Raw genomic sequence first — 19203 nt, 5'->3', positions numbered from 1 at the left:
ATAAAATATATATATATATATATATATATATACACACTGTATATATACACACTGTATATATACACACTGTATATATATTCTACAGTATATTACAATATATCTAATGTTTACATTTTCACATGTTCACCTGTCTATTCAATGTTCTGCTTTGTAACACATTCCTTCCTTTCACTTATCTGCCTGGTTTGCATGGATTGGTCAATTTAAAAAAAATGTTTGGAACCACTTCTCTTGAAACTCAGGTCAATGTCAATTAGCTGATATCAATAGTGAGGGAGCCACTCACAGATTTTCTTTTATAGAGCTAGGGCTAGTGTGGGCTTGTATCTCTTTTGTTAAATCAAAATATTATTAAATATGTCCCCTTTGGTTTTGTTTCTTGAAAACACAAATACAATTGTTATATGTCCCTGGAAGAAAATGCAAATCAGAACTGCTGACCTCTGAATAACAATACAGATAACGCTGAAGCTTTTTATATTTTACTTTGTATATACATTACTATATTGCACTACAGAAGTTGCTCTTTCATTCATAAATCATTCACATTTTAAGAAAACTATTTGTAAAGTGGCTTTGTGATGACAGTATTTTTTCTTAAAAGAAGGATAATAGCACTGCTTTACTAACATACACATATAGATCAACAATGTAAACCTGCAATATAATGTGCATTAGGGCAAAGAAGAATTAAAATAACATTTTAGACGATAAAACATATAGGTCCTTGTCCCACAGGTTACATGTATGCCATTTACAAATTGGATGAAAATAAAAGGCTTTGTAAGGAGAGTATAGCACTGACAATCAGAGAGAATCAAAGTGTGACCTGAGGGAAATACTGAATTTCTGTACATACTCTGTCTGAATGTATAAATAAGTCCTTCATTTGAAGCACATAATTTTTAAAAGATATTATGGTCACAGAATAGGATTTCAGCGATTAAAGCAATTGATGGTAGTGCAGTGAAGAATACACAGTAAACAAGTATGATTATGAAATAGCTTACTAATTTCCGTAGCTATGATGCTAAGATTATGCCACTGGGATATTTCACGGTCCAAGGGTTTTGCAGTATAAATTGATCCATTTCCTGAGTGTATATTAAAAATTCTGTCAAGGTCAGTGTGGCGATCCAGAGAAAACCTTGTAGGAAAAAAATGGGAGATATTTTAATATTATTATAATTACACTTTAAGTATTTATAGACAACACATAGCGACATCTTATCATTTTACATTAGTAAAATGTGCAATTGTGAGTGTTGTCAAATAAGCATTCTATGCCATACTAAATTTCTGATCTGAAACAGTCCCTCATAAATAGGAAAAAGTAATATAAGATAAGGAAAAAAGAAAATATATAAAAAAAAGAAAAGCTTCACTGTCATAGCTTTGATAAATTAACCTTTACATACAGTATGATCTAAGCATACATGTCATGTATTATTCAGTTTTTTTGTTATTGTAACTGACTCCTTGTTTGCTGTGGGGATAGTCAGTCAGTCAGCTGTTGGCTTATGTCAAAAAAATGAGGACAGAGACTTCAATTTCTTCTTATACATATTGTCTGTTTTTTTCTAGTCTAATAGATGATGAATGTACACAGATGGCAATGACTCTGTCCCTTAAACTAGAACAAAAATTTGAGAGCAGAGAGAGAAAAAGTAAAACATTATCTTTTCCCAAGAAATGATTATGTTTTAAACCAATAAAGTCCCTGAATAGGTCTTTGTACCCTAGAGAAAGGGGTTCTTGACTATCTGGAAGCATTTTTGTCAGTCATAATCTGGCCATGCAATAACAAAGTGAAAGGAGAGTAATCTTTTGAGTGCTAGAGGGGGTAGGCCAGGTGGAGTTGATTAAAAGGAGCTATGGGCAGATGCATGACTTTTTGAACGCTGGCTTCTGTGCAGTGAGAGCCTTCCCCCCAAAAAGCTTCTTTCACTATGGCCACATCTTTATTGGTGGGTTTTCACCTTGCCCTCTACCAACGGTATCTTTATCTGTGTAATCCCCTCCGTGTGCTGTGTTCAACTTGCTGTCTTGAACTGATGGTTAGCACATCCCTTAATGTAATATTATGTTAATTAGATGTTTACAGCTCAGCTATAACTAGCATAATTTTTCCTGTTAGCCTTGATGTTAAAATGGACCTTTACCCATATCTTTAAAATAACAACAAACACATCTTTAGAAATGTTTAGTAATGACAATCTACAAACATATACAGTACTTGTAGATAATTGCTGGCTTTGTACTCTTTGCATACCTTATTTCTCTTTTCTTTCCCAGTCTTCTGACAGTTGCCATGTTTACTTAGGGCAGGTTACTAGATCTCCATTTATTTCTTTGATCTCTGACACATGTGACATGCACATATGACCATGCACAACAGCTCAGGGGAGAAAAATGCCTTTCCCTGAGATCTCATGATCAGATGAGATTTCCCCCCAGCAATGATCTGCTGTTACAACATTCCCTAGATACAAAGCTTTGACACATACATCATTTGTGCCAAAACTGTACCAGGAAGTAGATGAACTCTATGTGTAAGTAACTAAAAAACAAGTGTGTTTAGCTAATGAATGTAAGATGATTTTAAATCAGCATGCAGAGCTGCATGCTGATGTGATTTCGAGTAAAAGGGGGTAAAGGTCCACTTTAAGTGTTTTTGCCTTATTGATTGGATTTTTATATACTGTAAGCAAGAATGGGCAATATATTTTCTGTTGAGTTAAATATCTTCTGAGGTTGATTTACTAAAGGCAAATGGGGTGTCTGTTCGTAAACAAATTTGTTTCAATTATGTTCCAGGAAACTTTTTTAAAAAGCTGTATTTTTGCTTGCATGTGATCACACGCACATCTTCACTATATTTATTAGGACAAGTGAACACTCACTTTGCAATGTGAATAATCTTTACGCTTTTTGTAAACAGACTTCAATTACATATTTCTCAGTATTCAGTTGTCACACAAAAATTGTCAATATGCAGAATGCAGCATTTAATTGAATATAGGGAGGTCACAGTCATGAAATTCTAAGTATTGTAACCCATTCATGATGGGAGACCTACACTGTATGTCCCACCACGAGGTGCCCAAATGACTGACACATACACTTTGGCTCTGTAATGCTGGTAAGCGCTGATTCTCAGCGCTTACCACTCATTAATGAATGCCTCCATTTTGAGGCATTCATTAATGAAATAGTTAAGCTTTTGTAAAAGCTCCTTTCTTTCATTAATGAAAGAATGAAGCTGTTACATACAAATACCGAATCGCTAAATAGCAGTCCAGTATTTGACAGCTAAGCTAGCAGAGAGGTAGCAGAGTTAGTCACCTCTCTGCTATTCGTCTTGACAGCTCGATAGACTGGCCCGATGTTTACAAAGTTGTGCGATATATTTCAGGCACAGGAATATTACAATGTATCTCTTTGCCTGAAATGTATCACTTCTGATCATCTGGGCACGATCAGAAACCTTTAGTGAGATCTGATTCTGACATGCGATCAGGATCAGTCTCTAAGGTTATTATTAGCTGTCCCTAAGTTTGGAGCAGCATAATAATAACCAACAACTAAAAAAGTTAATTTATCAAGCAGTCATAGTGACCGCTTGATATAAATTGACAAAAAAATAATGTTAAAAAAAGTAAGCGTAAAAAGTAGGAAAATAAAAATTATATATAAATATATGTTTTATACTATAATTATTTAAAAAATGATTTCTAACAATTAATAATAATTAAAGTTTGTGAAAAAAAAGTGTTTTATTAATGCTTTTTCCATTTTTTATTGTTCATTTGAACTAAGTGAGGCATTAGGTACACATGTTTGATATAATAATTAATAATGTGTGGGTACATTTAGTAAGAAAGTATATTACTGCCATGGAAGAATCACACAGCAAAAATGTAAAAAGTGGGTCAGTCATTTACGAACAGAAACTGACATAAAGCTCAGTCATGAAGGGGTTAAAGCATGTTGCCAAAAATCAGAGTTTCAGCTATTTATGTTTTCTTTAAATGTATAGGTTTTATTCCAGCTCATATAATCTGTGTTATTCTCAAAGGCTCATTTAGTTAAGAGGAAACAAAAGAACAGATTTGTCTTTTCCACCTGTTTAAACAAACATCTGTTCTATGTAAAATATACATCTTCTAGTATTTGAATTACTATACTGGCAGTTTTACAGGCCTTAGCTATTTACACGTAAGTGTGCTTATTGAATGCTTACACTTTGTGATTGATTAACTAAAGTAAAAGCGAATGGGTTAATCTCACATATCCAATTCTAATCTAAATAAAACAAAAAATAAAAACATCTCCTGAATGTAATTGGGTGTTTGAAGCAAAATTCATAGTTCAGGAGTTCTTTTAATTTGTAGTGGTAAACATGGAAAATATTACATAATAATTCTGGAAACATTTGCTGTCTAGATGGGATGCAAGGGAATCAAATGAAAAAGCAAAAGCAAGGTCCGATCTGATTTTTGTCACACTTTTTGGAAAATGAAGATACATGCCAGTATTGAGGGGTTCCAATATGGTAATGGTGCACTACATACAGGTCATACACAGAGTGAGGTGGAGATAAAGTGGTGATGTACAAATTTGCAGGATAAAGAAGAGGAAGGGGCTATGATACATATCAGAGTAGAGACAGAATGGAGCTAACATACTGTATACAGGAGAGAAGGGGGGTAAAAGGGTTAAAAATGAAAAGCTCCTGTGCTCTACTCTGCCTCTGCTGTAAGAGGAAGGAGATGGCTTGGCCATCACAGTGATCACAGTGATCACACAGAGGACATTAGACAGCAGAGAGCAGTAGCTCCAAGCACAGAACTGATTGCACTGGCTCTGTGCATGGTGACACTGCTCTCAACTGTCTAATGTCCTCTGTGTGTTCCAGGTGTGCACACAAAAGCAGGCATGGTAGGACAGAAAGGTATGTTCTCCCAATGGGGCTGCAGACCAGTCGTTTCTCTAAAGTGGCCAGTCTGCAGATGCTTAAGCAATTTCTAAAACATAGGGGTCTATTCACGAAGCAGCCGACGGATCTAGCCGTAGCTTCGGCCGATCCTTCAGCCACAGGACCCCTTCGGTTCAGTAGAACCGAAGGGCTGCTGTACGGGCTATTCACTATAGCCCTTACAGCTCCCGAACTTGGCCAAGCGGCTCAGTTGAGCCGAAGGCATATGCCTCGGCTCGACTGAGCCGCACTGAGCCGAAGCTGGCCGAGCTGTCTCCGGCGTCTCAGTATGTAGCTCACGGTATACTGAGCTTAGGGTAATGGGAGGGCGCTAGTTTGTGTCCTCCCATTACCCTAAGGAGAACCATGGGGAAAAACACTGACCCCATAGTTCTCCTTTAATAAAATGTTAGCTGTAGATTCATGAATTTCACTACAGGACCCCCTGGCAAAACACCTTATCCCCATGTAGATGAGGACAAAAGCCTCTTCCCCACAACCCTGACCTGGTAGTTGAGGGGGTCTGCGGGCAGGGGGGCTTATAGAAATCTGGGTGCCCCTCCTCATGAATGAGTAAGGGGTAGTTGTTATCCCTACTCATTCCCCAAATACAGTAAGATAGTAAATAAACACACAACACCATAGTGCAAAGTCCATTATTTGAAAAAAGCTGAAAAAAATCCATCGATGTATTCAATCACATCATTCAGTGATGTAGATCCATCATGATTGATAAATCATGATGGATGATGGCAGCTGACTCGCTGAAAATTACCCAAATTACCCACATGACCCACACTCAAAATAACAGCTCTGCTTCCGAATGTCAACAAAGGAGCAGGACAAGTCATGACATTTTGCGGCGGGTGTTCATCAGGATGGGTCGTGATGGCGGGAGTCAGGTTTTTTTTGGCGAGTCAGCGTCCATTGTCCACAGTGAATGATAAGGATCTACATCGCTGGACAATGTGATTGACGTATGGATTACATCAAAGGACTTTTTTGGGGACTCAACACTCTTTTTTTATTTTAACATTTAACATGCAGAACATTTTTTGGATGCATCAGAATTGTCATAGTCTTAACATAATAGCAGATCAGGGCAGGTAGAAATACAATCGAGGTCGAGTAACAAGGTCGGGGATCAAAATACCAGGAAGTCAAACGAAAGGTAGGTAACAGAGGCTAAGGACTACTAGATGCAAAGCTCTGCAATAACCAAGCACCATTATGTGGAGGAAGACGGTATTTATAGGCACAGGTGCCTCTGTGATGTCACAGGAGGAGGCATTGGCTTCACTATTGAGAGAAACACTGCTTTTTCTTTTTTTTTATTCTGACATGAAGCCGTGTGATAATAGAAAAAAACAAAAAAAATGTTTGGCCATAGGAATGCATTGCTAGATTATTGGCTATTTCAATTTGCAATAGTCAAGAGCAAACTAGCATTGCACCCGCCCTCTGCTGCAGTTCTCCATCAGGTCCCCACTACTGATTGACAGCAGCAGAGGGCGGGTACAATAGCTAGTTTGCTATTGGCTATTGCAAATTGAAATAGCCAATAATCTAGCAATGCATTCCTATGGCCAAACATTTTTTTTGTTTTTTTCTATTATCACACGGCTTCATGTCAGAATAAAAAAAAAGAAAAAGCAGTGTTTCTCTCCTTGGCGGCCGGGAGCGGTATGGCTGCAATCAGCCATACCAGCCTGAAGTGAATAGTCGAACAGTGTTCGGCTCCCTTCACTTCAGGTTGGTCATTCACTCGGCTACCTACGGCAGCTTAGTGAATAGACTAATAGTATCTCTCAACACTATTCAAAATGCAATTGCCCTGCGCTTGCGGTTTGGAAGGACATATTAAGCAGTAGCTATTAACTGGCAGCATGGTTCAATGCTGTCATTGGCCATAGACCATTGCCATGTGAGACTCAGTGCATGGTTTGGTTGAACGTTTGGGTAGGCTCCACATTGTGCAATAGAAGATTCCACATAGATCTCAATGCCAGTATTTCCTGCTTGACTGACAAAACTCAGATGTAGAACCAAAACTTTTTACCAAGGAAAAAACATAGCGTACTGCAAGACTGGGAATGTAATAGGTAAATAAATAGTGTACCCATTTTTCCCTTCCACTGCTCTAGTTTTATAAGACTTTTACATTAATGCTTCTGCACAAAATACCATTTAGCCAGAACATACCTTACAGGGCTTGATATGGTGTCAGGATCTCTTGCCATTACAGTTCCAATTATTGTTCCTAATTCAATGTCTTCATGCACCTTGAACATATAGCTAGATCTTCCAAACACAGGGGGCTCATTGGCATCTTCCACTGAGATTTTGACAGTTGCAGTGTCTTTAAAAGGACCAAGGTAGTGAAAATGTGGATCCACATGTGTATTCTCAACTTCCAATTTTAAGGTGTACAGCCTTTTACTTTCATAATCCAGTTTCTGTTTAGAAAAACACATAATTATACAATTGTACATATTTAGAACACTACCATGTCTCACAAAATGTACCATACCATCACTTGTACTACCTTCTCACTTTTTAAAAGTTGCTAACATAAATACAGTAATACTTCTGAGTCATATTAACCAACAGGGTTATTCACAAAAGTGTGACTTTTGGGAGAAGGCTGGAGAAGTGAACAATTTAGGCCAAAATAACTGAACTGAAAAATGAGCTGAATTGGATAATTTTTCCAAATAATCTATTTTGGCCTCAATTGTTCACTTCTCATGCCTTCTCCAAACTCTTCACCTTTTTGTGAATAACCCTGTAAGTTTGGTACTCTGTAATCCAAAAAGTGCAAGAAAACCAAATAAGGACTTTATTTACTAAGGTGTGAAGTGAGGTCAAAAATATTCACTTCAAATATTGAACTATTAGCGCAGAATTAAAAAAAATAATATATAAATTACATATGCATATCATTGGATGTTTCAAGTGAACACGTTTACTTTGCACATATAAATCTCTACACATGTTACTAATTTGTTCCCTTACTCCAAGCATCAGTTAAGTCTAAACACAATATTAAAATATTGACAATTATATTGCAACCAGCAATAAAGCATTAGAGAACAGCAGTGGCTGCCAATGATGACCTCCAACTAAAATGCTAGTTGCCTGACTTTTACACTTATACATTGACCATAATACTTTGAATTGCTGACCTAAACAAATATACAAAAGACAGAACTCCTTATCAGTATAGCTCTAGATAAATGAGTTGAGGTATTAATACAAGAGCGTTAGAATGATAGCCAGGCAATTAGCATTTTTAGGAGAGGTGAGCAATGGCAGCAGTCATGTTTCTTTCATGTCAGGTTTCCCTTTAATTACTAAACATAATTAAAATCAATCTTAGTACTGCTGTAATTAAGGCTCAACAATGTATGCTGATTAGACTAGATTTATTAACAGCTGCTAAAGAAAAACAAATGCATGCAATACTGAGCGATAATTGCAAGAGGTACCAATACATTCAAGATTAAAATTAATTTTAGATAGAAACTGGAATAAAGCATTGCAAGTCAACATGAACTTGTTTTTATGTGAACTTAAACAGTATTTATGTACTGTATTTGCACATCGTTAATTGCACTGAAAATATATATACATCCAATGTAGAGGCCTCCTATTATACTAATACCTTTATAAACTGTATGTTCAACAGCCATGTAGATATCCATCCATATTGCTAGTCTAGAATCTGAGTGATAGACCTGAAACTTTCTTTTTTTTTTTTAAAGCAGAACGTTGTTTCCCTGGTTGAGTGTGGGGTCTTGCCATAATGTGTAAGTATTCGGTAACACTTTCCTTCTAGTGTGATACAAGTCCTGGCTCACATTTGCCACTTTGTCCCATCCCCCACAATCACCATCTTTCCCTTTGCCACTACTCTTTGGCCATTGGCAGACCACTGATAATGTAATCCAACTCCTTTTTTGGCATGTTTCGGATTCTTTGCATGTTTCTTCTGGCAAAAAAAACCCTCATGGCATTTGTTTACCATGGGATGTTAGTGTATTTTTCAGTGCTCTTGTTACAGTATTATATGCAAGCCGATAGCTTTTCTCCTGCTACTTTTGTCCTCTAGTTTCCTTTTTTGATTAAGAGGAAAAGCTTTGGGAACTGTATATCAGGTATCAAAATTACAAGATAAAAATTGCAGTTGTTTATAATACCTGTAACATTTCATTCTTTGATCCAGAGACATTATCTTATTATGTGATGGTGCAGCTTGATGGAACAAGCCTATGATCTGCGTTTCGTCATTTATTTTTTGGGAGGGCTGCTTTATGTGATTATCCTCAAATATCATATAAAGCATAGGGAACTTTAGACACACAGTTACCTGGATGGAGAAAAGAAAGAGTGCTGACACTGCCCATTACATGATCTTCAGATCAGGATGTCTGGCCATCTTTAGAGAGTCTGAACAGACACATTTATCTTACCAATGCAGGGCAAAGTGAAAGTGTCTCTGTAAAATGCCCTCCCCAACACCCTTATACTTTACTTGCCTGCACTCCCTTGTTGTTATTATTATTATTATTTTAATATTATACAGTATTTAAATAGTGCCAACAGTTTGCACAACGCTTTGTTGCAGCAGTGTAACTAGGGGAACAATTATATAATTCCCTTGGTTACCTGCCAATGCTAGTGGCCTTGAAATTGGCTGCTAGGCCTAGCCCTGTCTTGGGGAAGCAGGTCACATGATTCCTCATACCCAGGAGCTTGGACAGAGTAAGAAGCAATGCAGACAAGGTGTGTTTAAGTAGGTTGGGGGGCTTTGCAGAGTCACTGTCACTTTGCCCTGCATAGAGTTGGGAAACATGGGGGTTGCTTTATAAATCATCTGCTGAGCCAAATGCCATTTGCACAGCATTCTTGCTACTGGACTCTGTGCTCATCAGCTCTATCTAGTGGTGAGAATGCCATACCAACAGCATTTAGCCAGCGTATAGCTGGCCAGATCATTTTTAAATCATCTCCATGAGATTGGGTGAGTTAGCCTCCTTACACCAGAACATAGCAAAGGCAATGTTTGTACAATTGTCACTTGCATAAAAAAGCAAATGGGTGATTCAAATGATAGATTTTCTTCCATGGAAACATACTCCATTGAACTTAATTGTATACTTACACTTTCTAATGAATCAATAAGGCAAGTGGAACATTGAGAGGTAAAGATTACTATGGAAATGTAGTATAATCTCACTAATGTGCAATACCTACAGGTATAGTATTGCATTTAGTTTATAGGACAAGACATTTATTTTCCTGCAATGTTTTATTTCAGTTAAAACCCTATAGATGTACTGCTAGTCCTGTGGGTATTAGGTAGGAGTTACATGCTTGCTTTTCTATTACTAGGTCATTTAGGTGACTTAATTTTATTTAGAGTCATTCAAAATATAGGGGATTATTCACAAAAGGGTGAAGAGTATGGAGAAGGCAGGAGAAGTGAACAATCTAGGACAACATAGCTGAACTGGAAAGTGAGCTGAATGGGAGAATTTTTCCAAATTGGCTATTTTGGCCTAGATTGTTCACTTCTCCTGCCTTCTCCAAACTCTTCACCCTTTTGTGAATAACGCTGATAGACTTTGGTCTGTTAATTAACTGCCTGCTCAGTCTTGAAAGATTAAACCTTTTTTAGCTGACAAATGCCAGGCTACTAATTGATTCTAAACTTTACTGCAGCTACATACTACAAGCTTCCAACTCATTAAATATTGTAGGTTTATTTTATTTGTATATGTTTATATGAAAGGACATCATAATAGAACTGTTTAAATCTCAACAAAACCTAAATAATAACAAAACCTGTTTTGATTTCAATTTCCGTAGCATGCATGTAAGATGGAAATAGACTGATTGCTTGAGCCAAAGTACAATACTAATTTGTTAATTATGGCCAATCCACTATTTGAGAGTCAGTTAGATGCTTGTTGTATTTGTGCACACACCATGATGTGCTGAAGGGAAAGGTCAGCTCCACCTAGCTCCCTTTCTTTCACTAAGTCACATTTAATTTGTTGTTATGTGGTGAGTAGAATTGATCCCAATTCTTAAATTATGTTAAATTCAGACTACATTTCATAAATTTAGATGGAAAAAAATAAAGTTCAGGGTAATTTTTGGATTGCAAAAAGGATTCAAGGAGAAAGGAACCAAAGGCTGTTTCCAACTAATATCTGCTTCAGCTTTTGCCTGAGCACCTTTAGCTTGACTGCCAATGTCACCCGGTCACTTTTTTTAAATTAATTTGTGTCAGTGGAGTCTCCAACCTGTGTGGGCTTGCTAAGTCAGCGGAAACTGATGCTTTACTTGGCTGCTGGATGTCAGCTAGGGAAGGTGTCAGAGATATTCTGATTAATTTTAATTGTGGTTACCGGAGTGGTTTATAATAACTGTATCAATTTAACGTATTTGGGGTCAAAACTGAATGTCTGTAAGACTAAAAATAGATAGGGCAATTCCACAGTGTCTAATGCCTTCCTAGTGTCCATAGAGATCCATGCTCTAATGCCAGACTTCAAGTGTACAAATTATAAGTTATGGAATGGACAATTAATAATCATTCTGATGGACCTTCCAGATATTAAAGTGGATTGGTAATTTGCCACCGGATAGGTGATTAGTGATTAGGTCTCAAAGCATTGACTTTCCAAGGATCTTTATATCTGAGTTAATAAGAGGGATTGGATGATAAGAGTAACATTTTGCTTGGTCTTTATTGGGCTTTAATAAGAGAATGATCAGGGCTTTTTTGTGTTTCATTGGGGTTTTAATTTTTTTCATTTAAATTCATGTGTTCTTACTTATTTTTTACTTTAAGTTGGGGTCAGTAGTGTGAACTTTGTCCTTACCCATGCAATGCTGGCAACATCTCCACATATTAGTGCAGTACAATTTAGTTAATCACATCACTATGTTTTCATGTGCACCAAAGCACCACCTTCTTCATCCTCTTATTGCTATAACTGTGAAGAGGAGACCCCCTGTATTCATAATGTCTTAGAGGCCTAAAGGGAGAGTCAGAGGTACTTTACCTGCAGCTAGTAAGGTGTAAGCATGTTTTGTATCAGCAGGCCAATGTGGTGGTTGGGCTTCAACTTTAAGAAACAGGGCACATTTGCCTTTCTTTATAACAGTGGGCATGATGTACAGTCAGAGTACATGAAGGAGGCCATGGAGTGGATAGCCAAGAATTTCTCATCTTCTTCCTCCCAGGCACAGAGTAACATATTTTCAGCAGCAGCTACAAATGCACCCTCTTCTTCCTTCATCTCTACAGTTAGTCCCACCATTGCCCTGTAAGCAGGCATGGAGAAGTCAGCTGAATTATTTTAGCACACAATCAGTATCATGATACCGAAGAATGTACAAGAATTCTTGTTATTAAATGTGGAAGAAAATAGCACCGTGACAGAGTGAGAGGCAAAAGGCAGGGAGAAGCAATTACCATTGATGTAATTGATGTTCCTGCAGCTGCAGCTTACTGTCAAGTGGGCTTGAGCGATGAGGAGAGTGGTGATGATGAGGAAGTAGATCATACCTGCATGGCAGAGATTGTAGAGGAGGAAAGTGACAAAGAGGCACAACATCAGCTAGACTATATTTTATCCAGAGGCAGAGGCAGGGACATTTTTTGAGGAGTGGAAGGAGCAGCCATCTTGTTCAAATGGTGCAGACCACTGCTATCCCCATGGCCATTCCATAGAGCTCAGCAGCATGGGCCATTTTTAATACATCTGCTGCTGGCAGGACCAAACTCTACCTGTACCATATCAAGCATGGTCAATGAACCAGTCATTTGCATTCCACATGCATGAGCAAAAGGTCAAAAGGCTGCAATTTTCATCCTCCTCACTCCTTCCTTTCTACCTCTTCCCCTATTCCCCATAATCTTAATCTGCACTTAAAGTTTATAAAATGTGCACTTATGGACAGTGGAAGAATGTGTCTAAATACCCAATGTTAAAGCAGCTGTACTCAGAACACTAAGGTCAAGTAATGTATATAGTAAATGTGCAGCGCTCAGGGTCACCAATCAATGGACTGTACCTATCTGGGTATTAAATAGTGAGCATTAAAATCCTCTAATGAGTAAACTGCAAGTTTAATTATCCTGGTGGCAGCTTGTAAAATATAAGGTGCAGAGTCTCTATTCAGTGAAAACGTGCAAACAATCTATGTATATATTCATATATCCCACAATATTTAACACAATTTTTTGTGGATATAAACGCCTTGTACTAAATAACATTAAATGTGAAGAATAATACATAAAGTGCATCAAAAATATCCCAACTTAATAGTCCATATGGAAGTGCAACAAAAAAAAAATTGCGACAAAAAATAGTGGTATAATGTGTCCAAATATAAAATTTTCTTAATTAATGACAATAATCCAAAAAGTGTTTAAGAGTGCTTGAGAAAATCCTTTTTTTCACACCCTGTGTTCATGTTCACAACACTCTCCCCTCTGAGGTGCGCACTCACCACATTGTGGTTGACTTTAGGCAATAGAAATGCGGTCTCAGTGGCAGTCCCAGCGGTGTCCCATGGGTCGGTGATTAATGAAAATTAAAAAAGGAAACTCCTCATAGTATAGTAACGAATTGACATTTATTAAAACAAGTAGTATACACTCACAGTTTAAAACGAAAAGATCCGCCGGTCACAGGCGGCATTGTTAATCTGCACTTGCTGCAATATCTGGAAGCCTAACAAGGGGTCTAAGAGGCTTACCTTACAATACATACAGCCAAGAAGAGGGCCAGCATGGCTTTAAATACTGTCTATAGAGTCAATAGGGGAGAAATCAATATTACTTACTTTCTAAACATCGTAAAGCCCATTTCCTACTTTGTAGGTGATTAGAATTAATTGTGGTAATGTGGAGGTGCATTCTGAAAGTTTTCAGACCCCCTTCACTTTTTTTAATTTTGTTATGTTGCATCTTGATACTATAGGTGTTTACATTGTTTTTTTTCTTATTAATCTACACTCAGTACCCCATAATGACAAAGTGAATACAGAATTTTAGAAATGTTTGCAAATGTATAAAAAAAGGAAAAACTGAAATATCACATGTGCATAAGCATTCAGACCCTTTGAAATTTAGTTCATGTGCCTCCCATTTCTCTTGATCATTGCTGAGATGTTTCTACACCATGATTGGAGTCCACCTGTGGTAAATGAAATTGATTGGATGGGATTTGGAAATGTGCATTTCTGAGCTGAAAAGCTGCATGGCGCGTTCTTTTGAAATGCAGCCAAATCAAAAGTTTGAATGACTGTCTATGGAGTCTGTTGCTTCTTTTCTTCTGTGATTGAGTAATACATTTGTCATAAACTGTGATACCAAAATTCATACATGTATTTAGCTGACTTTGCTGTAATTGTTTTTACTTCATATGTGTGGGGTATTAGCATTGTAGTGGTGGGGTTTGTGGCAAATCTGTGTGGGATAACACAGCTTTTGTTAATTTCTATATTATAATTTTTTATGATGGTTCTGTCCCAGAGCCAGGTGGTAATTATGGTATAATGGCATACAGTATGTGGGAACTGGTTTGGGTTAACAAGGAGGATATGCCTGATGAGGGAGGTCATGTTGAAGATATTGAAACATCTGTTAAAATGCATGAACAGAAACTTATAGTTTAGCAAGTCATTGTGGTTTTGACCCATTCATTCAATGACCAGATGGTAGATACCATTTCCACAGTAACATCTTCAAGTGGGCATTAAAACTTTGGGGAGGTGGTCATGTAAAAAGGCAGATATTTATGTTTAAAGTTCCAGGAAACAAACACGTATAGTGATTTGAAGGCTTATTGACAAACTAGTCTTTAAAATTTTTCTTCTTTTTTGTGTCTGACTTGAGACTTATTGACGGTGATGTCAGAAATCTTGTATATTTTCCTCATACCATTTCAAATCTGTCATGTTGTCCTTTACAGTTTTGTTCTGTTAGTCTAGTATTATGTTATCTTTCACCTGTATCTAATCTGTTCTGTGTTTGTAGCTACTTAGAGCTCATTCTTTCCCAGTATGTGTGTTTAAAATAGATCTGGTTAATTCCAGATATTTACATACCCTGTAAGATCCTCTCTTCAACAATTAACTACGTAGTATACTCCTATTTGTCTGCACTGAACTTACACCTGTTCCCATATGTTTCTTTACAATGTGAATTTTAATGTTCCTTTGCTCTGGATTTCCAATATCTCTGGTCAATAGGTTGTTTTTTTTTGCCACAGAAGTTTTGAAAACACTTAGGTAAAGTCTATAGTTCCCTGCTTCATGTGACAGAATACTCATTCCATGTTCTACTGTGACTGGATCCAATCATTTCCTGTTCTTTATAAAAAATAATTAATACTGACAAGGAGAGGTTATGTTGATGAGCTAAAGTATACACTAATCAGCCATAACATTATGACCACTGACAGGTAAAGTGAATAAAATTGATTTTCTCGTTGTGTGGAATTGTTCAAGAAACTTTTGGACGATTTCTTAAGGGACCGTAATATACAGGGGTACAGGTACTCCTAGAATGAGATCCTAATAGGTTGGACTTGATGGACTAATGTCTTTATTCAACCTCAAATACTATGTAACTATGTAATTGCATCTGGAACTGGGTGATATATATTAGGCAGCACATACACTTTTGTTTTCCTGAAGTTGATTTGCTGGAAGCAGAAAAAATAGGCAAGCATAAGGATTTGATTGACTTGAACAAGGGCCAAATTGTGATGCTTGTCTACTGGATCAGGGCAATTCCAAAACTGCACCTCTTGTAGGATGATCCCAGTCTGCAGTGCCCTGGACCTACCATAAGTGGTCCAAGGAAGGAAATCCTGTGAATTGTTGGCATGTTCATGGGCAGCTAAGGCTTATTGATGCATGTGGGGAGTGAAGGCTGACCCGTGTAAGCCAATCCAATAGAAAACCAACTAAAATTAAGCTTAAATTGCTGAAAAGGTTAATAAAAAAGGTCTTAGCAGGAAGCAAATTTATCTCCCTCAATATTTAAAAAATCTAAAATGGACATGAAAATTGTACTTAGTAAATTTTAGAGCTTAGCTAAAAAAAAGTTCTTGTATCCTTATGAGAACAGAATAATTTGTCATTAATATGTTTATCTGCAAATTTCAAGTGAAATGGGATGCTACTCAGCAAATATTTGACCATTTGTGTCTAGAAGAATAATGTGGAATGCCTACATTGCATACCACATAGGTAAAGTGAATAAAGTAAGATTCTGTTTGCCCAGTTCATGACAACCGCATATTGTGCCCAGATTATAGCTAGATATGGTGAGCTAACAAGCTGTAAATATTTTATGGCTCAGGTGATATTCATACTGTTTCATTTTAAATGCAGGGATGTTGATGTCTCTAAGCATGAAGCATGCATAAGTGCTGGTTCCAGGTCAATGAGATAACATACTATGGACATAAATATCCATAAATGATATTGAGATAAGAGAGAACAATAAAAGAAACCTAGAAAAAAATAAACCTTTATTTATTAGTCCTGATCATAATACATAAAGAAAATATGTACAAACAACCTTTTACTCCTTTAAAGTAAAAGGAGTAAAATATTATTGCAAAATATTATTATTTTGGAGCTCAGCATCCAAAATAATAATACATTTACCAGCATGCAGAGCTGTCATTACAAACTGTCAACATGTATGTGTTACTGGAAGATGTATCACCCTCCCAAAAATGATATGTACAGACCCACTCAAAAATGACATGCACATAGAAACTGGCTATAAGTGCATACCTTTTATAGCACAGTCTTATTTGCATATGACTTGGCATACTCTTTGCCTTCAGCAGTGTAATGTCCAGGCCTTTAGATATGCAACTCATGCACTAGACATTGTATTGTGGGATGGGCGATGTCTAATCTTCAATCACAGAAAGAGGAGATACTGCAGAAGACCTGAGGCAGCTTGCATGCTAGCTTTTTAATTATCTCTTAGGCTTAATAGATAACAAATCCCCACCAGAATTATCAGTCATGGCCATCTGCCTCAGCCCTTACATAGACAAATAATGGTGTTAGATTACACCAGTGGATTCTACATAATGTAGAATATGACTTTGTATAAAGGGGGGAAGACACAGATAACTCAAATATAATGTCACCACTGGAATTTCAGATACAGAAAGAAGTCAGTAAGTAGTAACCAACTGCTGCCCAGTCAAAACTAAGAAATCAATTTTGGGTTAATTTGGTCATCATAATACAGTAAAATATTGATCTTTATCTGTCAGTAAAATGTGTATCTTAAATAGAAACATATACTATATTTAATACATTTATACATTATACATTTAATTTTCTTTTTACAAATTTGTGGTATGCTTTGCCTAGTCTCCAACATTCAAATTCAATCACACCTTCATATAGAAGAATATATAGATTTGCTAGTTAATATATTTTGTTTCTTAATTTTCCCAGGTTATGCCTGCTTTAATTAATCCAAAAAGGTTAACAAAAGTCTCATCTTACACAGGAGTATGTCAAATATAATAAAAATGTAAACCTACACCCACCCAGACAGGACTGTTCAATGACCCTGGCTAGCTTCTCACATATCTGTGTTCCAGGTACCTGTCTCTACAGCTATGTGAAATCCCAGCAGGAGCCATATTATTACCCACTGGGGCCTATTAAACAGACTTAGATATTTTATGATTAAAGTAGAGAAGGTAATGTTAAAGTATAGACCAACTTTTAAATGCTGCTTCCCCATTGCTCCCTATTGCTGTGCATACATTTTCTAATGAATTGCATTTTCTAAAACAGCATCTATATTGTTGGATTACATGATACAGATTTGCCTATACCTCACATGAGAAGTATAATACATGAACATATAACAGCTCACTGTATCAAGAACACTGTCCATAACACGTTGCAAAACCACAACAGATACTTTGAAAGATGATTTAGGGATGTTGCCCTTAAGAAACATAGTTTATTACTTATGAATCTGGGGGCAAATGTACTTACTTTTCCGGCAATCTCTGAAAAGAAAAAGGGGACAATTTGCAAAAGCACTTTCAGGGAGATGGGCATGCACCTATTGGTTATCATAAGAGGACTTCACATGATAAATTATATTACTGAAAAAGCACTGTGGAAAAGACAATATGAGTATATTTATACATGTTTTTAAAATGTCTTTCTTTCTATGTATGGTATAATATTTCACAAATGAATTACGTTTTAACAGATATTTCTGGAGTTAGTCACATTAAAGCACAAAGGGGCATAATTTCCATGATTCTCCATAAAAAAAATGCTTAATATGACAAGGTGAATAAAGTGAGGAAATAGAGAAAAAAGATACTGAAACATAGAAGTCTAGTTGATTTCTTAAGTACTATAACTCCAACTAGATTATGGCTCTACTTGTGGGGTTATGGGGTTCATTTTCGAAGTGCATAGATCATTGCAAGCAATAACATGGTATTTGACTATGCTAATGTACATCAATGGCTTTGAGAAGACCATGGGTCTTATTTAAAAAAAATGAAGTTATGAAAATTACCTACAGTGGACACAATACCCATAGCAACCAGTTAAACCCATTGCCTTACCTGAAAAGATTGGTTGTTGTGGGTTACTGACCTATTTTGCTCTAATTTACCTTGATCCACATTTGGAAACTAGCTCAAGCTCTAACTATAAAATAAAATGATAGCTATGGCTTTAACTCTAATGAAAACCAGCATGCATTATGAATTGATGCAAGAATCTATAAAATTATAAATTATGTGATTATGTTACCATGGGCTTCACATAAAGATCAACCTTCACACTGCAAATTAATCTTAACGGCTAACTGGATCATAAATGGAAATAAATGCCAAAGCTGATTGAAAAATCAGCAGTTTCTTGACATTTTGCAATATTTTGCAGTGATTTACCATTTTCAAAGAACAGTATATGAAATAATGATGCCTAAAGCTAGCAAATAATATTAGTTCAAGTCATAGTGTTGAATATAAATAAAGTTAAATGGCTGAAAAATAAAATTAATATAAATGTGACAGAGTCATTATTATGTTAATATTGATCTATCAGTCATCTTTTGCAACATAGTTAAAGATTTGAAAAAACTTTGTGCAAATTTCTTAAGTCTTTACTTTCTTTTAAGC

The 19203-nt window shown here is 36.5% G+C and overlaps 1 protein-coding gene across 1 annotated transcript in view; it reads right to left on the bottom strand.

The window, feature by feature from the left end:
• The window catches only part of LOC108794476 (cadherin-10), a gene marked incomplete at its 5' end in the record, with an annotated part of 115712 nt that overhangs the window by 53118 nt on the left and 43391 nt on the right, over nt 1-19203 (bottom strand). Inside the window, 2 exons of the mRNA XM_018565523.1 lie at nt 1011-1147; nt 7181-7434. Of these exons, the coding sequence (XP_018421025.1) occupies nt 1011-1147; nt 7181-7434 (391 nt within the window). The remainder of the gene's footprint in view (nt 1-1010; nt 1148-7180; nt 7435-19203) is intronic.

This window comes from Nanorana parkeri, unplaced genomic scaffold (assembly GCF_000935625.1).
Source record: "Nanorana parkeri isolate BGI_ZX_2015 unplaced genomic scaffold, ASM93562v1 scaffold855, whole genome shotgun sequence".
NCBI lineage: Eukaryota > Metazoa > Chordata > Amphibia > Anura > Dicroglossidae > Nanorana > Nanorana parkeri.
This window is presented reverse-complemented; position numbering and strand designations above follow the sequence as displayed.